Source organism: Pseudonaja textilis, chromosome 2 (assembly GCF_049901715.1).
Source record: "Pseudonaja textilis isolate UNSWEBS1 chromosome 2, rPseTex1.2, whole genome shotgun sequence".
In the NCBI taxonomy this organism is placed as follows: domain Eukaryota; kingdom Metazoa; phylum Chordata; class Lepidosauria; order Squamata; family Elapidae; genus Pseudonaja; species Pseudonaja textilis.
In genome coordinates this window covers 132,787,501-132,811,429 of record NC_141991.1, presented here as the reverse complement: position 1 = coordinate 132,811,429, position 23,929 = coordinate 132,787,501, and the positions used below count along the sequence as shown (strand labels likewise).

At 39.2% G+C, this 23,929-nt stretch overlaps 1 protein-coding gene and 1 long non-coding RNA gene across 6 annotated transcripts in view; one reads left to right on the top strand and one right to left on the bottom strand.

Annotated features, from left to right (window-relative positions):
• Positions 1–5,104, top strand: part of LOC148127091 (uncharacterized) — a 68,239-nt gene extending 63,135 nt beyond the window's left edge. Inside the window, exon 4 of the long non-coding RNA XR_015741920.1 lies at positions 4,880–5,104. This is a non-coding gene — a long non-coding RNA (uncharacterized LOC148127091). The remainder of the gene's footprint in view (positions 1–4,879) is intronic.
• Positions 1–23,929, bottom strand: part of SP1 (Sp1 transcription factor) — a 34,280-nt gene extending 10,351 nt beyond the window's left edge. For 2 of the 5 annotated variants that reach the window (XM_087925334.1, XM_087925336.1), the window contains exons 1-3: positions 23,284–23,542; positions 20,952–21,040; positions 18,789–20,220 (exon numbers count right to left, since the gene is read on the bottom strand). In XM_087925334.1, the coding sequence (XP_087781460.1) occupies positions 18,789–20,220; positions 20,952–21,040; positions 23,284–23,515 (1,753 nt within the window). In that variant the 5' untranslated portion in view covers positions 23,516–23,542. Of the gene's footprint in view, positions 1–18,788; positions 20,221–20,951; positions 21,041–23,283; positions 23,543–23,589; positions 23,637–23,739 lie in introns of those variants that run through there. The other 3 variants (XM_026714832.2, XM_087925337.1, XM_087925335.1) reach the window with 3 other exon arrangements.

Genomic DNA, 23,929 nt, shown 5'->3' with positions numbered 1-23,929 from the left:
CTTAGAATCCTCTGTATGACACGTTTACAAGCAGATAAAAGTAAAGAGCACAGCCATACTTTGGGCTAAATGCTTGTGTATAATTGTTTAATTAAATTATTCTCAGTGTCTAGTGTCATGTACGAAATTAGGATTCTTAGCATTGTATTACACAGATTGCATCCTGATGCGATCATCGGCCTTACGCACGCCACAGGCTTGCATACTTCATTCTTGTCTTTGCACTTCAAATGTTTGAGTAAGCACGACTCAGTTTAATGATAATACATAAAATGATAAACTCAGTCTAAATACTGGAGAAGCTACTTGGATAGAAAGTAAAATATTTCAAACCAAAAAGAAAAGAAGTCTTAAAATGTAAGAAAGGGAAATAAGTCAAAGTCTTTTGAAACAAGAAACTTATTTATTAAATTTAGAACCACCCATCTTATTGTCCAAGTGAATCTGGACAGTTTGAAGTTTACAGATACAAACTTCTTAAATCATGCTTTGAAACTGGCTTATTCACAAACTAATCAACTTTTAAATTAACCACACTTTTATAACCAGATTTTGGAGGGAAGATGGTAGACAGGAAGCAACAGCTGTAAAGAATTCTTCCAAAAGTAAACAAGTTTTTTTTAATTGTATTTTTAACTCACTTTTAACCCATTTTTAATCCATACCTGACATTTTACAAAAGCGCATATAGAGAAGCTATCAATTTGTTTTAGCTACATTTTAACAATACTACAATTCAGGATTTTTAAGAATGGGGAAAAGGAGAAAGAGATAGCGTATGCAGTCTGAAGCACAGAGTTCACTCAAACCATTGAACATGGGAGATTATAATGCAAAAAGACAGTCTGCTCCAATAAGTAACTCATCTGCAGTCTCCTTACCAGATAGATCTAATTTATGTGACTCACTGGAATGCAACTTACAAACTGAACTTGAAAGCAAACAGCATATAGAATTAACCACACTTCCTCAGATTTGAATGACATTATGAATTGGAATTAATATTCCAAAACTTCTCACAACTAGATATGATGGGGGTTTCTACAATCCCAATAGTTGTACAGAGCTACTGGGGTATAACCAAGGAATAGAATTTCTTCTTTGGCTTTCAGGGGAAGTAGACATTTGGGTTGTTTTTAGTATTTTGGAGTTTTTAGGGGTAAAATTAGTGGCTTAATACTTGGATATAGTAATCTGCTCTTAAAATCTCAGAATTCTCCCCCCAAATGACCCAATTCCTTTCCACTTTTGAAACATGGCCACAGTGGTGCCATGCAGAGGCAACTATGCACTTTGGATGACAGAAGCCAGCCAATATCTTTGTCTTTTACAAAGTCTGCATGCAGACATTGCAATAGACAAAGATATCCATTAGTAATAATCTGAAATGTATTTCAACATTTACAAAATGTCAAACGTTTGATTCTTGCTGTGAGTTTCTGAAGCCTTTTTCTGTTATATATGCATGTATGTATGCGTGTCATATTGTTGGAGTTTATTTTGGAACTTGGAAAATGCTAGGCTTAACAAAAACCATTTTTAAGCTGGAAATGATAGCAGCAAAAACCAAGAAAGCTAATCTGCAAAGCAGATGTGAACTAACCCAATGATAAAGGGAGGACGGGGAATAATGCAGCAATACTTCTCCTAAGAAAGAGGTCCAGAGGGATTTTTTTTTGAAGCCTGTTAGCTGGCTTATTACGGTGATTTCAGAAAGGATATAAACTTGAGAAATCATCTGTTAACTTCTGCACCACGTTCTCTCTTCTTCCTTCCTGAAAGCTAATAGCCAATTTCAAAAACTATGGAAATTATAGCTCAGTGCTTATGAGTGGTCCACTGCAAGATAGAATGGACTTCTTAAAGGGAGGGGAGCCCAGGAAGAACGGCAAGCTCTGAAGCCTGTCAATTTTTCTTCCCATTTTATTGGCCTAGGCTCAGGCTGTCATCTAATTGCTTTTTCTATAACTCCCACTTCACCTTCCCAAATTAGTTTATTCTCCTACAAGTTTCATTGCTTGATTATTTTCTTGCATGGGGGAAAACCTGGCACATACTGTTACAGATGTAAAACTCAGCAGGCCAAGCAATCTGTTTTTTGAGGAAATTAGCCTATGCCAAGTACATTTCAATTGAGCCAAGGGTTATGAACCGTCTTCAAGAGTGCTTCATAGCTCAGGCAATGTGGTTTCTATGTAAAAGAAAAAATTGTCCTTAAAGCCAATGCTGCCATGAAGATTGCACACACCTTCTATGCGTGCCAGTGCTCAAAATACAAGATAAACACAGAATATTCTTTAATAGGTGAGGAATTCACAAAATATGTCAGTGACAAGGAACTAAAAATTGTATTCATTGTAAGGCTTGACCCCACAAAAAGCTTCTTATACTGTTGACAGTATCTCATGTAATTTATGGGATATAAAGGAAAGGCTAACCTATGATGATGCCAATTGCAAAAAAGATGGCCAAGGTGTGGTTTAAATTGATGACTTTACATCCAATTGATGCTTTCTGTTGCCATACTAAACCAGCATTTAGTATAACAGGAAAACTCCAAATCACAACATTGGAAATAAAGTCTTTAAAAGCTTTACAGTCAACTGTTTGCCTCAAGGAGAGAGGGAACATACAATACCTGCACTCCCCATCTCTTCCTAAAGGAGAATTTAGATAAATCAAAAGCTTATCCTATTGTAAAGAAATAATTTTTGCTTCATTATAGCTTTGCTAAATAAACTTTGCCTCCTTGATAACAACTATGAACTTTGCATCAACAATTTAAATAAGGAACTCCTGATGCTAAACAAGCACTTACAACTATATAAATTCAAACATGAATTGTAAAGTATATAAAATTTCAACTTTTATTCTAGTGACTCAGTTCTCCAGAGAAAGCTTCAGTTTTAAGCGAAACTTATAAGGAGCAAGACAAACTGATCTTTTTGTGCTAGATTCATAGAAATGATAAGTTTCGTGATTTTTGTGCCCAAGTGCTATTGATTTTTGACCAAATAATAGGAACAAAATCCTAGCAGCTGTCATATTTACAGATTTAATATCTTCACAGATACTGAAGTTTCACCTTTCTGGCCGCTCAATTTTAGTTGAGACAAAAGAGACCAAATGTAAACTCAAACTAAAGATACAATTATGGGCAATATTACTGAAGTCCTACACATCCAAAATGCTTAATCTTGGTTCTGAACAAGCCAACCATTCCGAGAAGCCAAACATAACCAAAAGGAGTAGTCTAGTTCACACAGTGACATCATGCAATTTTAATTGCCTTCCCATGGGATGGAGATATCAGTCTCCAAACGAATTTCATTTCTTTTCCCAAATAGCAGAGTAAAATGGAAATAAGATGATGGACTGGATTATATTACTTCAAATGGGAAGTGCAGCATTCTATACTATTATATTATATTAACATAACCGAAATAGCTCTACAATCCCCCAAGGCATGTTGCAACTTTTGAGCACCCCCCTAATGTTTGCAAATTGAAAGTTGAAAAATTTGACGCACCAGGCTAAAGAGGCACAGCATTAACCAGAAGGTAAAACAAATGCTTCAGACAGTTTTGGAAGGTAATAAGCTTGAGCAGGTGGGACCTGATTCAGATAATGAGAGGATAGATTCTGGCAGGGCACCTAGCCCAAGAATATACCACTGGAGCAAAGGTAAACAGCACACCTGCTAGGCCAGCACCTTGGGTTATATAAGAACAGCCTGGGTCCCTTATAAATCTCTAATTCTGGACCCAAGTTCCTCTCACTCTTGGCCTTTGCCTTGCACTCAGAACCTCAGTTTGATATTCAGACCAGCTAGTATAATTCTCTGGTGCCAAGACCTTGGGCTATCTTGGATAATGCTTGCAGATATTTTAATATTTGTGCTATTCTCTAAGGAGCTCAGAGAAGGCAAATGTATGAATTCTAATAATAAATATAGGAATTGTCGTTATAAAAGGAGTAAGGTCTTTGGCTAAAACCATTAAGTAAGCAAATCGATTCTAGGGTATGTCACTTGCATGCTTTGTTCAGTTTAATAGCACTGCTCACTTGCAGCATTCATTGCAGGTTATGGAAAAGGGAAATAGACAACAATTATATAGTCTGATTTTGACAAATTCTACTAGTCAGCAGGGAGAGGGATGCAACCTTGACCCGTTAGGATGAACATGGCATGAAAGTGCAAAACTAGTCATGCAGATTCATGTTCATCATACAAGACACAAGCAGATCTTGAAGCAGCCCTCAAATGGCTTAGCTCAAATTCCCATCTGTTCGGTTGTTTGTTTAAATACATAAATGCTATCAATTTTTCTTTGCAAGGAGTGGCAGTAGCTATTCTGCCACTGAGACATCTTTGTTTTCAAACACAAATATGGTTGACTTGGTACAGGAATGCAATCTTTTGATTTAGTTACTGAGCATTTTACCTATGTGAAAGACTAGGTTTAGTTTTCAAGTTCTGTATTATGATATATAGCTCAGGTACAGATCTTGTGTTGTTTCTTTACGGCAAGTTTATCTTAAAAAACCTGTTTACCTTAATTTCCTTGCAGATAAAGTTGAGATGTTACTAAGAAGTAACCTATATTGCTAATACCAGCATTAAAAAAAAACTATGGTAGCTGGAATTTTAGGGTTCCTTTTATTATTAAGTTGCATTTCTATTTTTAAAAAGATTTTTAACCCACATTTTTCATAAACAATTCAAGGTGGCAAGCATACCTAGTACTCCTTCCTCTTCCTATTTTTCCCCTGGATAACATCCTGTGAGGTGGTTTGGGCTGAGAGAGTGACTGGACAAGTTCACCCAGCCAGCTTTCATGCCTAAAGTGGAATTAAAACTCTGTTTTCTGGTTTCTAGGTCAACACCCCCACATTATACTGGGAGACACATAATCTTTCTTACTGCAGGATATGACTTGACTGCTGCACGCTTACCAAAAAACAGGGGCAAGAAATAAACAACAAATAAAGTATGAACTGTGATATCTATGTAAAGCACAACGTATCTTGTTTGGAGTATGAAGTTCACACAAATGAAACTAAAGAATATTTAACCTCTTATTTGCCATTATTAAAACATGTCATACAAGTTTCTTTGACAAAACATTATGTTATTTTCCCTTTTTTAACATCTGTACTTCTTAGCAATAAATTATTTCACTGTTGTCAGATTGAGAATCTGGATCATCAACTTAAACCAAAGAGCCTAACCATGGCAGAATTTATTCTTACTAGAAGCTGCTCAGCCCTGAGCTAACTTCAGTGCATTCATCAATCATGGTTATTTCAAACCAATTCGTCTGAGCATTCAGGACTCATCTACATCATTTCTTGGGCATTTCAATTAGACTTTTTTACAAAGACAATATACAGCAGTAACTCAGTTACCATTTTCCTCTTAAGAGTCAGTGACACTTCCTGCTTATAAGGTTTTTTTTTCTTTATAACTACTGAAGCAAGGATAAGTTGCACCCCATTTGAAGCCAATATTCAAGCATGATGACAGCCTGTATAATAACAGCATTGGTAACAACTAGGTCAGATAAAATCTACCTGTCTGATCACTACAAAGCCCTGACAGACCTAATTTTGCACATTTTATAAACCGTTATAAAAAGCAGGAAGCAACTAAAGGTACTCTTTGACATAAAACCACAACTGAGACCAGAACTTCTACTGTATGCAAAGACTACCTTTAGTTGCTTCCTGCTTTTTTTTAACGGTTTATAAACTGCAACTGTGTTACAAATTGTGTTTAACAAGATTAAGTAAGACACGCCTGATTTTGGGTTTTTGTGCCACAATTAAAAGAATCACCGAAGTTGTTCATGGCCATTAAATGAATCTGGTTTCCCCGATTGACTTTGTCAGAAACTGGCTGGGAAGTTTGCAAATGGTGACCACATGATCAAAAGGTACTGCAACAGTCATAAATACATGTCAATTGCCAGGCACCTGAATTTTGATTATGATACCATAGGGATGTTGTGACAGTCGTAAGTATGAGGGCCATCTGTAAAGCTACTTTTTTCCAGGTGCTGTTCTAACTTTGAATGGTTGCTAATGAATGTATGGTTTATCATTTCTCCTAATTGCCACACTGCTATATCACTGAGAGATGTTTGGAGCCATTCATGTGCTAGTGAGGTCAGACTATCTGGTTATCTGCAGCTGGATTAAAATGCATTGGCATAAAACAACACGAAAGCACTCTTGTAGAACAGAATGAAAATTGTAGTTCAAGTGAGGAAGATCATGCTAAAAAACACCCAGAAAAAGTGACTGAGGCTGGATAACCCAACATTTAATTAAGTAGGTACTTTATTTCTTTCTCAGCTCTTTTGTACATTGAGGATGAAAACAAGGAATTTTGATATATGCCAATCAAAGCAGTATGATAACATAGGGCAGTTCTGGCTGAGAATTCTTAATCAACATTCATCAATAAGCTGAATGACAGATCTATTTTAGTCATACACTTCTCCTGCTGGGAGTACTTCACTTCAAGTTTAAAAAACGGCTAAATCAATACAAAAAATTGATTTTGTTAAGTGCTAGTATTTAGTAGGACCATGCATGATTCAGAAGACCTCTGCTATTCATCAAAGGTTTACACCTTTGGTTACATTTCTGTGCAAGCCTGAAAAAAAAACCCCTACTTTAATTAATCAAATCTTTAAAATAGCAGATATTGATTGAAAACTCTTAAAGCTACCCTTTCCCCAGGCCTGTATAGGGAAAAAGAAGTCTTTTAATGAATGGAGAAGAGGACTAGGCTGAAGCTTCCAAATCGTTTCCAAAGCATGGAAACACACACACACACCCGCCCCCCCAAAAAATATTTAACAAGCTGGGAGTAAACATCCAATCTTATGCTAAGACTTTTAATATTGAACACGTTCGGGGAAAAAACTCTGTCCTCAATTTTTTGAAATAACTGTTTCTGTGCAATCCTTTTTTAAGTAAATTGATTAATGGGGGGGAACCATTCATAACCCTAAAGTATCAACTAGGATGTGCAGCAGTGTAGATTTGAAAGTAAAAAAGCTGAATTGGAGCACTCTGGTAGAAATGCAGCATGTCTGCAACATCTTAAATCAACAAAGCCTTTTCCCCAGGATTAGGGGCTCGCCCTCCACCTCAGTTGCACAGTGTGGGAAATGGTTTGGCTCCAGGAGCTCCAAAGTCCCTTTCTGCCTTCAACTCTGAAATGTTGCACAGCTCTGTTATTGATGCCATTTGCACCCGTAAGTTAAGTAACAACTGCTTAAGTAACTTAAGTAACTCCAAGCCATCCCCGTTCATAAACCATGCTTACAAGACAAGAATCCCAAACAATGGGTACATCTGGGCCACTAGGCATTTTTCAAAAGCTAAACAACCTTTGCAAGAGGCACCCGGAAAAATGGGTGCCAGAATGGATATGACAAATCTATTTTAGCCGTACACTCCTCCTGTTGGGAGTACTTCATTTCAGGTTTAAAAAACGGCTAAGAATGGATATGGTCGACCACAAAACATCATATACCACAGGCAACGTCAGTACTGGGACAGAGATATGAGCGTGTGCGCGCGCGCACACACACACATTTACTAAAGCTATTTTTTATAATGACAATATAAATTTTAAAAGAGAAAGAGAAAAATAAGAGGTGAAAAAATGGCAAAGGAAAAAAAAAAAGGCAAGGTTTCTGGATTTCTTAACAACAGCTGTACTTATATTTTACCTTGAGGTTACAACATAATTTTCTTCTCTCCATAGTCCTTTCTAATCATCAAACACATAAATCGGAAGGTTTTTTTTCTTTCCAGCAAAAAAGGGGTTTCCCCATGAGGGGTTTCCAATCACAAATAAATGTAGTTTTTAGATACAAATCACTTTTAAAGAATAACATTGTTTAGGTTTAGGTATGATACAGATGAATTGCTGGAGATACAGATTATGTGCGAGGCTGAGGCTTTACTTGCTTTCCAGTAATATGTTTTGTGTTTAAAAATCATTCAAAAACATTTGAACAAACAGAGAGCTTGGTGAGTGCCAAGAATCACGCACACTGTGCTGTGGTGCCACTGTGGGGAACCAAGATATAGGCCAATGATGGCTAACCTTGTTGTCGCATGTCAAAAGTGCGCACGTGCCTAGGCATGTGCATGCACGCCTGCACCCTGTGCCCCCCTGCGCATGCACACGGGACCCCTCCACGCTCCCTCTGCTGGCTGGCAGGAGGCGTGCATGCATGTGCAGTGATACTGAGCTGGGGTAACAGCTCATGCGCCATAGGTTTGCCATCACAGATATAGGCTATCCTCTCAGGACAGCCTTTCATTTTTACCGCTGAAGATGGTAAAAGCCAGCCAGCTTCTTAAGAACCCACATCAAAAGTCACCAAAACGCAAGATTAAGATCAACAGAAATGGGGAGGATGAAACGATTAACTTATCATCCTCCGTTATTATGGAAGAACCCAGAGAGGCTATAAGGAAGAGTAGGCCACAGAAAGCTGCTGGTTTGGACGACATCCTTCTTGAACAGATAAAAGCAATCTGGACTGAAAGCAAGATAGTGGCTACTAGAAATATTTAATGAATGCTTGGAACAGTGTAGAAGATTCCTAGTGTCTGGCGAAAGGCTAAAACTGCCTAATGTAGCAGTTTTAAAACCAGGTAAAGATGCCAATAATCCTAAGAACTACCATCCAATTTGTTTCTTGTGCCATACCTACATTTTTGAAAGAATGATACAAAATCACTTTGCTGTAGAACCGACTCTTCTCATACCGCAACAGGCTGAATTTTGCCCTGAAAAAAGTTGCATCGCACAGATCTGAATTTAAACCCAGTATATCGAAGATAATTTCCAAAAGGGCAAGGTAACAGGAACTGTATTCATAGACCTCACGGCCGCGGGATACCATCAATCTTAGAAGATGGAAGCCGAAAGTTTATGACTGAAGATTTAAAACTTACAAATATCACCAGGAATCTGCTTTAGAACTATATGTTTTTGTGGAGTTCCAGGGAAGGCACAGTAGATGCAGGAATCAAAGGAGCGGCTTGCCACAGGATCATATAACTGGCTCAAACTCTTTTTAATATTTACACCAGAGGTCCCTAACCCACAGCCCAATACCAGGCCGTGGCCAGTTCGGAACCAGGCAGTGGAAAGTGTTGGGCGAGTGCACCTGCACAGCTGCCCTTTGCAAGTGGCAGGCCCTTGCGTGAGGTGTGTGCTTGTGCTCACATGCAAAGCTCTGCTCCCACATGGTCTCACTGCCTGCACAACATCATTCCCTTCCCCCTCCCCGGGTTGCCAAGCTGAAAAAGCTGGTGACTGCTGATTTACGCCAAGGATCAGCCGCTCCCTGAAAAAGTATTAACAACTATATGTATGCTGATGATTGAGCAGTGGCTGTATAGGGAGAAACACTTGAGGTTGAACAACAAAGCTGGATCGATACTATTGTGATAACCAGTTAAACCAAATCCAACAAAAACTCAGGTATGTGCTTTTCATCTTCGCAATGAACAGGCTGCTAGGAAGCTGCATATTATATGGAAAGGGATGTTACAGGAGCATTGCTACAGCCCTAAGTATTTAGGAGTCACTCTAGACAGGGCCCTAATCAGGGGTAGGATATGACAGGGTTAACTACCGGTTTGGGATTTACGAGCTTCCCTGCACGCTGGGAGCTGCGTGTCTGTAAATCGTCATCAGCAGTCTGCGTTCAGAGAAGCAGCCTTTGAAACAGCTCTCTTTTCCTGTTTTTTTTTAACAGCAGCTGTGCCTCGTTTGGCAGCTGAAGTTGAAAAAGCAGGAAATAAAGATCAGGTAAGAGCCTGGATGGGCGGGTGAGCAAAAACATCAGCAGACATAGAACCGGTTCTATGTCTGCTGCTCTTCAGAGCTACCGGTTCTACAGAGGTGGACAGAACTGGTAGAAACCCACCTCTGGCCCTAATGTATAAGCAGCAAAATAATATCCTCAGGAAATTAATGAGCTCTACTTGGGGTGCCAAACTAAGCTAGGACAATAGCTCTGGCTCTTTGATATTCAGCAGAATGCGCCTGCCCAGTCTGGTGTAAATCAGCACATGCTGGGAAAGGAGATAACTGCTCTGAATGAAGCTACCAGAATTATTACTTGATGCCTTAAATCTACCCTACTGGATAAGATCTACCACCTAATGGCATTGCCCTACCTGCTGTTCACAGAGAAGAAGCAGTCTACACAGAGAGAGGTTTAAATCCGGTATGTCTAGGCAACCTCCTCTCTATGGCCTACAACCAGTTCATCAGAGATTAAAATCCAGGAAAAACTTCCTTAGGTCAATGGAAGACTTTGAAAGCAGAGTGACCCTATGGAAAGTAACAAAGAACCAACACTGGATGAAACCAGTGGCAAAGCTGGCACCTGGGTCTGATGAAAGCTGGGAAGTATGGAAATAGCTGAATAGACTCTGCACAGATCCAAGATCCAGAGACACCCTGAACAAATGGGGTTATCTGGTGTCTTTTGCCCTTTCCAATTGTGATGACATGCAAACAACAACAATATACGTGCTGTTTGTGTCCTGATCAGTGTACACTTGATGGAACACAATTGATGTTGTAGGCAATATTTGTTAATGTGTACATATTTTACTCTTGTATTTTATATTTTAAATGTTATGTTGTATAGTATGCCTTATTTTAATTGTGATGCTTCTGACTCGAACAAACAATTTTTACCACATAGAACCTGGTGTAAATATCAGTAAAAGGGTAATTATGGTGGGGCACAATAGTTTCATGTTTAGTTCAGTGTGTATATCAGTAGTCGGATTTTTATTACCGGTTCAGTGGGTGTGGCTTGGTGGGCGTGCTTTGCACGCATGCACACTGTGTGTGTGTGTGTGCCAAATGCGCACTTTGCGCAGGCGTAGAGGCATTTGAGCAGGCGTAGAGGCGTTCTAACTTGCCTCCTGCAAGCCTGCATGATCCCAGTTGCTTCAGCAGCTGCCGCACGGCAGTCTTCTGTGCCCCGCAAAGCAGCTGCACTTCAAATTCAGAGGATAAAGGTGAGTATGGGAGCCCGGGCAGGTGGACCCAACAGCAGAGCGACAGTTCGGTCTCCACTGCTCATTGTTGCTACTGGCTTGGCAGAACTGGGCTGAACTGGTAGAATACCACCACTGGTGTATATCAACAAGGAAACACAAGGATCAGCATTTTCTAACTCCTTCTCTTGATGTGTTGATCTACAGCTCAAATCATTCTAAACCAGTATGACTAGGGAGCTATAGGAATTCTAGTCCAACAGAACCTGAGGACATACAGTTCAAGAAAAAAACTGTGATAGATACAAATGCAGGCAAAAAAACAAACCTCACACAACAACAACATTACTTGTTTTCTTTTCTTTTAGCCAAAGTGATGGCTTGCAGCTTTTTCTCACACTCTTCTTCTCCAGAAAATCTGGACTAGCAACATTATTAGGGGACATAATTGCCTCTATTAGAGAAATGCTTAATTGCACCCAAGGTACTCATTCAAATGCCACTTTAGCTTTCAAAACCAAACTTAAAGGAAGCAAACATCCAAAATATCAACATTAAATATGCAAAAACAGTGTGGTTTTGGCTAAGTGTTTTTGCTAGGAGCTTAATGAGACAACTTCTGCTGAACTTCAATACTGAATATATTTGTACAAAGAATTGAAAGAACAAAGTCGTCTAGGGGCTTAGACTAGCTCCATACACAAATACCCTTAATTCTTTTTAAAAGCACTTTACACTATCAAGCATCTTGTGCATTTGGGGGGGGGGGGGAGAGGGAGGGGGAGGAACGCAGCAGCTCACCTAAAAGTAAAAGAAGAAAATTGAAAATTACAATGTCTGCCCTTCAACAAACATCCCTATATTTTCAGGTTAAATTTTTTCAAACAAAACTCTCCAACTGAATTTCTACAAATTGCAGTGCTAGAAAGAATCATGAAGGGGAGTCATAACTCCTTTGCATTGCGAGACACAGGTATGCAGAAGTTACAAGTTTCAACATTTATTTCACTGAGCAAAATACTTTTTTTTAGTAAGTTATTTAGACATAAGTCAATGGTAGGAAGCAAGTACAGAACATTTATGGTCTCCCTACCCATATTGTAAATGCTTCTGCTGATAAAATACCAATTATACATTTCCAAGACCTGTAGTTAGCCAGGACCTTTGCTCATTGCTCAGTGAATGATTTTGCTTATGAACAAACTGGTCACAAAACACCAAACAAGTTTTTATTACTAACCATTTGTATTTGTTTATTCATTCAGTTCAGGTTTGTCTTCTGTTGAAATTGCCCCTCTTTTCATTTGTTATAGTACAAACCAAACAAGTTTAAACAGTTAAGCAGGTTGAACTCCAATTCAAAGGGAAAGCCAAAATAAGATTTATACTCGACTGAGAATCTACAAAATGGGATTCAGTCAAACTCAGTTTAAAGCATCAATCATAAACTTTAAGTGCTATGAATCACAAGTAACCTAATTTAATATAAAATTATCTAGTACTATGCTTTTAATCTCTATATTTACTCATAATTAATTTATGCAACATTGCAACAAAGTCTTGTGCATATCTCTTTGTCTTACCAATGTCTCTTTCCTAACAATTAAAAAGGACAAAAGGCAAGAAAATACCAATCTATGTAAAAAAATCTTCTAGCTGTATCATTAAATCATGGTGTATCAAGCACATGGCAGCTCTTTAAAACCTTAAGCTTTTAAAACTAAGAGAATGAGCAGCCAAACTGAAAATGAAATTCAAGTTAAGTAACTGGAAACTGATATAAATTGGGACAAAAAAACTTAACTTCACACAAATGCTGATTGGGGCCTGTACCATAACTTAGTAAGGATACAAGATAAAGTATAGGAAAGTATAAATGCCTTCCATTAGAAAAAAAAATACTAGTAAATTGTGGGATTCTTTAGCTTAGGAAAAAAGGTAACTATAGTAGTACGTTATTATGTGTATAAAAATCATGACTACCATGGAAGAGGTAGACAGGAAGAACACTTTCTTTCTCAAAATATTAGAACCAGAGGTCATTCAATGCAGGAGTTTTAGAATCGACAAAATGCTTCTTTAGAGTATATAACTAGTATATATAACTATAACTAAACATTTATTATCTACTTAATTAGATCAATATCCTGCCTTTATACAGGACACCATCCCTTATCTCTTCCCACAAAAACAGCTCTGTAAGATATGTGGGCTGAAAATTACTAAGTGAGCGGAGTGTCAAGAACACAGGTCTCCAGCCACTCCTAGGCCCCTGCCTAAACTCCAGCTTTACTTTGGCTTCAAATGGTAATCAACTTTTTGCTTTAATAAATAGCCCTATACCGTTAGTCAGGTAAATCAAGGATTTATTGTAACAGCTTAGAAGAGTGTCCCCTACTTCAGTTCAACTACCTCAAAGGTTCCTAATTAGTCATTGTGCAAAAAAAAAAAAAAAAAAAAGTGGGCCAAATAAGGCAAAAGGCCATTCCATCCATTTTTACACAAGGGTATTTTATATATTTGGCACGTGTTAAGGGAACTGGAGTTGTATAAACATACTGTACATGTTTTGTTTTATAATATAGTAGAAGGAAATTTATCTAAGAATATCTGAATTTGGATAGGAATTAATCCCATTCAGCACCTGAAGTTACACTTCACGTTTTTTTATGTGAAGGAAGGTTGCAGTTGGCAAGGTAATATAAAAACATGGCACTGCAACAGATTTTTCATATTAGTAGGGTCTAGATTCTCCATTTTTGCTAGGTTTCCATTGAGAAGGGTTGTGTAAAGCTGTCTTTAATATATTTTAGTTATACATACTATAGTTTTGTTTCCCAACTCAGTACAGTAGGACATCTAATTGTAGATTTTCTTGTCAAGCCTGTCAGAATTGGCTTTAGGAACTGAGAGAAATGGATTTAAGGATTACAGGTTACAAGTTCCTACGTTAACTGAAGAGCACAGCTACATGGTAAAGAGAAATGTCTGAACTCCCAATTATTCCAAGGTAACTGGAATTATGTGCTACCACCCTGTTTTTACCCTCCCCTTAGAAAATAACAGATCTTGAGAGTTTAGGGAAGTGAGAGTTATAATGATTAAATCACTTAGTACTATAGACATACTTGAACATTTCTTAATTTTATTAAATTTTGGAATACAAAAAAGCTACTGCTATCTTCAATGAGAATTAGAGAAGGAATAATTGAATGAACCATTAAAAGTTAAAATTTGGTCCATGTGGAAAGTTACAAACCCAAAATATAACATATTACACACACGTGTGTGTGTTTTTGTGTGTACCTGGCCTTTAGATTGCCTTATAGGCTTAATATAGAAAGCAAAGTTCAAGGCTGCATGAATGCAAATGCTAAAAGATACAGAAGACTTTGAAAAAAATATTTTTGAAAAAAATACAAAAGACAGCTTTTATATTCCATTTTTATATTTTAAACAGTAAGTTTCCAGACCTTGTGATAAGATTTCTGAAATCTTTGCTTTTAATTGTTCTTTTCTCTTATTCTTGATCTACTAGAATTAGGTCAATATTTTTTTAATTTTAAATGTAACTAAATATAAACATGGAATTAATAGGGGATAGAGAATTTAACTTCTCATTAAGAAACTATTTCAACCTCCAAATGAAGGTTTTTTAAAAAAATACCAAACAAATAAGTAATATAATCATATCGCTTTTAACCTTAACTTGAAAACCACCAGTGCTGTGAAAAGAAAATCAGAGTAGTCATTAATCCAGAATTATTAATGAGGAAGTCTATCATCAGCTTCGTTAAGAGTTTCAAAAACGAAAACAACTTCGATAAATAGCATACCACGAAACACAATTCTTCAAAAAAAACCAACCCTATAATTATTCTTTGTGGAGGAAACAGTAACTTAAGCCAGGCAATATTTAACCACCAACTCTAAAGCTCTAAAGTGCAGTTAGAGAACATAATGTTTAAGTGCCCTCCAAAATGACTGCAAAGCAGGAACAAAAACAAAACAAAACAGGCTTTCCAAAGATAAATATTTTCATGATCTTTTATCAAATCTCTTTCAAAAAACAGCACCAGGTTTTAAGTGCCAAGAGCTAGTTTTAGAGAACAATGACACAAATCTATTGCATCACATTCTTTATCTTCAGTGTGGAATCTTTGCAACTTAAGTATACTTTCTACTTACAAATACAGATAGCCCTCAACTTACGACTACAACTGAGCCCCAAATTGTCGTTGCTAAGTGAGACAGTTAAGTGAATTGCCTCAGTTGCTAAGTAAATTGCCAGTTATTGAGCAAGTAATACACTTGTTAAGTGAATCGGGCTCCTCCATTGGCTTATCAGGTCGCAAAAGGTGATCACATGACCCTGGGGACACAGCAACTGTCATAAATGTGTGTTACCCAGTTGTCAAGTTTTTGCATTATGTTCACATGACTATGAGGATGCTGCAACGGTCGTCTGAAAAACGGTCCTAAGTCCCTTTTTCAGTGCCGTTTTAACTTCAAATGGTCACTAACGAACTGTTGTAAGTTGAGGATTACTTGTAGCTATTTTAAAGGGTAAATCTTCACACTATTCTGAATGTTAAAGACATTTTAAACATAAGTTTATAGCTGTACTATGTTTATCCCATGTTTTAATTATTTAAAATTATGCATACCCTCCATTGCTAAATTAAAACTTGTTGCAATGAGTGCTATACAGACCATCAGCATTAGTACATAATATAGAATTATGAGTGGTCTCTAAGGAGTAAAACTGCAAGGCCTAGGCCGAAAACATAAAACATTCACGCTGTTCAAACTGAGCACTTAAATGGCACTTGGCACTTAAATGATACGCCATCAACCGCTCTCTTCAAAATTGATAGGTCCATAATAAAATGGGTGGGATCAAACATTCCTGAAATAAAGTTAATGTGATTAAACTTACTGAATATATGGGGAGTGCTCTGTGTGTCTGTGTGCACCTTCAAGTCGGTGTCGTCTCCTAGCAACTGACTGAACTAGTTGCTGTGGTTTTCGTGGCAAGGCTTTTCTGAAATAATTTGCCATTGCCTGCTTCCTAGTGCTGAGAGAGGGGGACTGGCCCAAGATCACCAGGCTGCCTTTTTTTGACCCAGTTGGTTTCTTGGTTGGTAACCTAATGCTACAAACTCTTACTGATGTTACAAATGACTATTGCGCCAAACTGACTTTTCTACAAAGAGTAACTCACATTAAAAATAACGATTTGGTGGCAACTTCTACAGGCATATTGGGTCTTCGGCCAAGCCTTTGTGGATGGTACCGGGAAACTGGGAAACATTACACTTTAGAAAACTTTACAAGCCAACACTTTCCGGTTTCCAATTCTAATTACAAAATTTTATAAAAATTAGAAGGCTGAGAATATTTTTTTTCTGTTTTACAATTTCTGTTTGTAGAATTCGCCACAAATAAAAGTTGCTGGATTCCAAAACTGTATATAGTTTTATGCATAACACACACACACACACACACACACACACAAATCGTAACTGAAACTCATAATGTAACACCTGTAATATAATGCAAGTTTCCTGAACCTCATATTCTCAATATAAATGGGTTTTCTCATAAATTAATTGTTATCCAGGGTGGTCGGTTTAGGAAACTGCTATAAAGTAAGCAAGAAAAAGAATGAATGTCAATACACTGAACTTCATCCCTACATTCACAGAAGCAACAGAACTAGTAGCCACATCCTTGCAATTCATCCAAATAAAGAAAAAAAGTACACTGCAATGAAAAAAATCCAAAATCATATATACAGTAAAAATGAAAATCTCCTATAACTTTACATTTGCTTAATTGTGTGAATCTTTGACTATCTGCTTAATAAATATCAAATACTCTAATAAATACCATAAATTAAATAAGTATCTTCCTGCCCATACCCCATTTTGTTCTGCAAGGCAACTTTATTCTGTTATCTTCATCCATGCGAAGTCTGCAGCATAGTGGAGGGGTGCCTAGTCTTTCAACCAACCGTCTTCAAACATTTTCAAATACAACAGTTTGACCTTCTGCAAACACCACACAATGATTTAAAAGCACATTCTGTACTACTTTCATGGGCCAGTCATTCCTTAGCATTAAGAGATGTTTCCAGACATTAGAAGTTTAATCTTAATTCTCTAGCATCAGCTTGAGTTATAATTCAGCATAAAAACTTAGTATGTCCAAAACTGTCCATCCAGAAATTGCCTTGAGATCAATGGCTCTTTTGACTCAATGTGCATGCATTATTCCCCTACTTCATTTAAATTATTTCTTGCGTTTTCTTATCTTTTTGCCCACTGTGTGCGATCCTCAAATTACAAGATTTTACTTGTAAATGTTTACTCTTCTACCCACATAAAATTATTGAATAATTAGGGAATCAGTAATGCATAAACCATTTCAAATGAATTTTGGAAACTATGAATTCAAAGATTTCTAATGGTTTAATCATCTTGTGTTACACTATGCAATCATAAGGACCTGAAGAAAAAAAGACCTCATATTAATGAACATTTTGCAGAGCCAATTGCTTGGCATATGGGAGAATACAACAATAAGACCCTATGGACATAATATATTTTACTCTTTGTTCTTCAATCTTCTTTACTCTGATGACCCTGGTGTTATGATTTTGACACCACAAGATTTGCCAGGTAGGAATTCTGAAAGTTGTTAATTCCAATACATTTGGAAGGTTACTAATTAAGAAAGGCTACAGCAGAAGACCCATTTTTTCAATTTTTCACATCCACCGTACACTCAAATCTTTTCAGAGATATTCACATATGACATGCAAATGTGTAGGAGCTGCTGCCTTATGGCCTTATTCCATATAACCGAATGTGTTATATGTTATATTTCAGCCTTAAAATTCCTTCCCTATATTTTATCCAACTAGAAAGGTGCCTGACAGCTAGATTAGCAGATTCCAATCTAGCTCTCTTTGCAGGTTACTGCATTCAGTACCGAATAATTTTTGAGGCTCCACATAAATTGGGGTTTGGCCACACAGTACACAAAGCTGCCATAACATACTGTATGTTGTCTCTCCATCAGATGATATTGATAGGAATCTAAACATGTATGAACATGTTTAAAATTTTTCTTTGAAGTGGCAAAATCTCACAGAATTACCCCAAGGTAAGCAAAGTGGGAAAATAATGGCACACTGCCACAAGTCCCTAGTTTAAAATGGTTCTGGGATCTATTACAGTAGCTTTTCTACATACAATATTGTACCTAGTTATGCTAAATGACTAATTCTTCACAGTTGCCATTCATAGCATGAATGACCATCTAAATCCAACTTGAACATTATTTCTCAGTAAAAAAAAATATAGCACAGCAACAGAAACATATATTGTTTTAACGGATAATTCTTGGCAGACTTTTTTTAAAAAAATACAGCAGGTATTACAGCAGATACACCTCTTCACTATACTTTTAAAAGTTCTGAGGGTAGCCCACTTCAACTTTTGACAGATGCACATAACCTTAAAAGAAAAATGTTTTAAAAACTGTTATGTGAAAAAGAATTAGAAATGCAGTTTGGCTTGTTTCTTCATGTCCAACCTTCAGTATACTTGTTCTTTATGTTCCAATTTATTCCTTCAGTAATGAAAACTTTGTTTCAATAACAATTTAAAATGAATCATGTACATGGAAACCAACAACATGCACTATGAGAACATGCTACTTACCAGAGGCATTGGCTATGGTGAGAGGGAGCCCTTGCAGCTGATGAACTTGGATGCCAGATCCCAGGGCCCCAAGGTTGATGGTCTGAAGGCCCGGTACAGAGGATAGCTGAGCGGCATTTACAGTGACCGTGCCACTGGGTAGAGAGGCCGAAGCTATCGGTGTGAGTGTTGTGCTGGTGCTCCCCGTCTGCCCCAGGGACACCCCCTGCACGGGAGCCAAAGCGATTGTCTGAGCTTGCGGATTTTGGACCTGAAGGTTTTGAAGTTGAATAGTTTGCCAGCTGACTTGTCCATTTGGCCCTACAGTGGGCGTTCGAATGAAGATCGGACCAGTGTTGGGGAGGGCCTGGATCTGCAGGTTCTGCAGGGCATCTTGAGGAGCAAAGGTCTGGCTGCCTTGTCCTCCTTGAACAAGTTGAGGCTGCACTAGGATCTGCTGCTGCTGCTGCTGCTGGTGGTGGTTTTGATCAATATCTTTCTGTTGTCCTTGCTGGACTGCAACTTGCACAGCATCGGCATTCTGAGTGCTGTTTGTCCTCCCTGGCGCCTGCACCTGAACGTTTGTTCCCACGCTGCCGCTAGTAGAAAAATTCATGATGCCCAAATTACTGGTGGTGGTAGTGGCACTGTAGTTGTTAGCATTGGTGAAAAAAGAGGCGGTATTGGCTTGAGTCGCAGCCACACTTGAGGAACTGATTGACGTGACAGAAACTGTCTGAGAGCTATTCTCCGGAGAGCTAGAATTGCTTAGAGTAACTGACTGAGATGTGGGGGCCAAACTGGCAGCAATGCTATTGACAGGCAATAAGGTGATATTGCCGTTCAAAGCCAGGGGGACGTTGGTGACATACTGGGTTTGCCCTGAGAGAGTATTTACTCCCTGAATGGGGACAGCCTGCTGCAGAAGATTTGGCATGGCAGCCAAGATATTGCCTGTGCCAGACCTGTTTGTAATGAGCTGTTGGTTAGTTCCTGGAATTATCTGCAGTTGGCCAGAGGCATCTTGCTGGACACTCACTTGAGTGGGAGCTGTGGTAAACTGCAACTGTTGCCCATCCACAGTTTGAAACTGGGGAATCACCTGATACTGAATATTCGGCAACATCCCTGATAAGCCCGTCAGAACTTGTTGGTTCTGCATATTTGGGGTGGCAGCAACCACATACTGCCCAGTGGTGGCAGCTCGGTTTTTGGATGATGAATCGTTGTCTTCATTGCCGCTATTCCCCAAATCTTTGGGAGAATCAGACGTTCCAGAAGCAGTGGAAATTATTTGCCAGCCATTTGCACTTTGGGAGATTTGAGTTGCAGCAGCAAGGTCTAGTTCACTTGAGCCTCCCTGTTGCCCCTGTAAACCATCAGAGTTCTCATTGGGAGATTCAATCCTGCTGCATGTGGCTGCTAGCAGGGCCAGAGGAGAAGGCTGAGACTCCTGTCAGGAAATAAAGAACAAGACAGGAGAAGTCAAGTATCTGGCCATCCCAGATGACAGGAGAAAACAACAGCAATTGGGAAGGAGCACAAGAAAGAAGGCAATTAACAGAAGATTTACCAATCTCCTAAAGCAGGGACTGTACACACTGGTCTAACCAACATAAGACATTAACAACCAACATCTAATAAAATAAACATCCCATCACTCAGGTTAGACTATTTTACTCAAAAATATTCACTTTGAACTTGCATTAAACAATTTTACGCTCCAACAGTATTTCATGAGGAAGTACAGAAATACTTCTAAAATTTTGATGAACCCTTAACCTCCACATGTTGTGAATGCTTCAACACTGGAAGTTTTTAAGACGGGATTGGACAACCATTTGTCTGAAATGGTATAGTCTCTTGCCTGAGCAGGAGGTTGGACTAGAAGACCTCCAAGGTCCCTTCCAACTCTGTTACTCTGTTAACCTAATCTGTCTTAAATTTACTCATCCCCTAACTCTAGGACTGTAAGATTATTATCACTTTTTCAACTGTGCTTTAACTATAGAGGATTGCAAAAATATTGAAGATTTTTTAAAACTGCAAAAATGAGCAATCAACCTTTTTCAAAGAAAAAGAAGAGAACGTTCCATCACCACATATATTAAAAAACAAAGGTATCTTTCTACTGCAAATTGAGATATTTTATCCCCCAACCCATCTCTCCTTCTTAAAACTTACCTGGGCCTCGCAGTTTCCTCCATCATTACTGCAGCCTTCATCCACCTTCTCAGTCTTGATAACAACCATGTCTTGTGAAATATCATGATCTGCATGGAAATTAGGGGATAAGAAAGAAAAAAAGAATACATGAGTTAAATAAATTATATAAAGCACGAGGAAGCAAAAAGACTCACAGCTTATTTAAAAAAAATAGCATTAGATCATCCCATGCTATGTAGCATACAGTAGTCCTCGATTTACAACAGTTCACTCAGTGTCCATTCAAATATACAGTGGCACTGAAAAGTGACTTCTGACCATTTTTCACACTTATGACCATTGCAGCATCCCCATGGTCATGCAATTTACATTCAAATGCTTGACAACTGACTCACATTTATGATAGTTGCAGTATCCCAGGGTCATGTGATCACTCTTTGCAACCTTTTGACAAGTAAAGTCAATGGGGAAATTGGTTTCACTTAACAGCCATGTTATTGATTGTACAACTTCAGTGTTTCACTTAAGAAACATGGCAAATGTGGCAAAACTCACTTAACAAATTTGTTACTTAGCAACATACATTTTGGGCTCAGTTGTGGATCATAAGTTGAGGGTATTGGGCAGCAAGAAATCTCCAGCATTTTTTATTTAAAAATACAGGTTTAAAATTGAAGGCCTTTAGCAGATGTTAAATAAAGTGGCACACTTAACAGAAAGTAAAGCATTATGACTATAGATTATGCATTTAAGTGATATACTTTGGAATACACACGTACACACTGCATTTAGAATTGCCTTTAAAGTAATCTAGCACCCTAATGAACTAACCATAGTTAAAGTCCTTAAGAGGAAAAGTGGTAAAGAAAACATAGAAATATAAAGTGTCAATAAAGACAGTGTAATCTACTGAGCAATTCAAATGTAACTACAAAAATCCTATGCTCACATTTTTAATAAACAGTAAACAAGCCATTTTACATGACTGTTTAAATAATGAGAAAGGATATACTACTGTATTCTCCAATCTCTTTGAATAAAGGCCAAAGATGCAAGTACAACAAATAACTATGATTAAAATTCAAAGAGCAACTTTGCATTAGCATCCCGAATAAAGTGTATGCACTGCTCATCAACAAGGAAAACAAAGTGGGGCAGTGTGATCATGAAGAATTGTTGTCAACAATAAGTAAGAATAAAATACCGAGAAAGAGAGGCTTTTATGACCAAATCAGATTTTACTATTAATTGCTACAGTACACATTCACAAATATTCATAAAAAGAAAACATCCCAGGATCAAAATTGCTAGGCGGATATCTGTATTGTGTCATATTTACAGCCTTCTCCCTCACCCCACACTGCCTCTGCCACTTCCTCAAGCCGATGATGCAAAAACCAACCGGATTTGAAGCCTGTTCAATGCATATTAAATAAATACCAGAGATCTGTTTACAGCTTTTTTTGGGGGGGAAGACTCTCTTAACAAGGGTCTTTCTGAGGTAAAGGCGGCTACACTCACTAAAAAAAAAAAGAACCTATCTTGTCACGAAAATACTCGTTTTCTCTGAAGAGTTGCTATTATTCCTTCCCTCCACAACCCCCCCAAAAAAACCCAGCTCCATTTTGGTTCCACTCTTCATGCAGAGCAGGGCAAGACCTAGACAGGGGCTTCTCTGGGTAAAAGGGCAGGTGCAAAACGCATCTCTGAAGGCTGGGAGGAAAAGGGGGAAGTAGTTGCATGAGTCACTCCCCAAACTTCTGACTCGCAGCTGGTTCGACACGGAGTTCTGCACCCAGTACACACAGAAGCAAAGCCTGCCAAACGTAACGATTTCCGACTTTAAAATTCCTCTCCCAACCAAGGGCTCTTTTTTTTTCTTTTTAAGTGGCCCGGCATCCCACACGCCAATGGTAATAATAATCATGAAGGGGGAAGGGGAGACGACGACGACGACGCCTCCCTTTTGCATCGGAATCTAAGAGAGGGAGAAAAGAGGCCTAGCCTAATCTTTGGAGTTGCCCCTGCGGGTTTGCATTTTTTTTTATTTCTTTCCCCCCCTCCCCCCAAGAGCAGAAGCAAAGTTTCGACCGAAAGGCGGATTTCTTCATATTTTGGGCACGGTACCAAACAAGGCCTTATCGTTTCTCAGAAGTGCCTCCGGCCTTCCTGGGAAGCCAACGCAGGGCCTCTCCGGAACTGCAAGTTTGGCCCTTCCCCCCACCTCCCCCTTTCACCCGGGAGAGAGGCACTTTGCACATGGCCCGAAGCCCTCTCCCTCCCTCCAAGGATTCAAGGAAGTGGGGGATGGGATGGCGGAATAGGAAGGGAGGGCACCATATACATACACACAGAGGCTTTTTAAACGTTTCCCTTGCTACTTTCTCTCCTCCTCCCTCCTTCTCCGGCCTCGCCTGCGTCTCCCTCCCAACCTCGCACAGCAGCAGCAGCACCACCACCCGAGAGAGGTAGACGGAGGATCCATCCGGCTCTGCTGCTTCTTTCCAGCGGAGAAATTCCAGCCCCCACCTGGTCCCGCCCGATCCTCCTCCTCCCTGAGGCAGCTTGCCCTCCCTTCCCATGGCCGCTTCCTCCACCCTCCATAGCAAGCCCCGCTCCCCTTCTCGGGGCCCCTCCCCCAAAAGGCTTCCCCTACCACGGCTCCTGTGGCTGGCTTCCCCTCCCCAGAATCGTTACCCCTCCCCCGTTCGGATCTCCCCCCCGCCCGGGGGGCTGGTCTGGGCGGGGCGGGAAAAGGAGAAAGAAGGCGGCGCCCCCCGCCCGGCCACGATGGTCCCTTCCTTACCGCTCATGTTGCCTGACGGGGAAGGCGAACCTAAGTGGTGCCGGAGGGGTGGGCGGGGCGGGGGCAGCGAAGTCGGTGACGAGACAGCCTAACCCCACCGGTGACCGCCAAAGGGTTGGCGAAGGGAGGGAGCTGCGCCGACACGGCCCAAGCCCAGGGACACGCCTCCTGCCGCTCTGCCCAATCACGA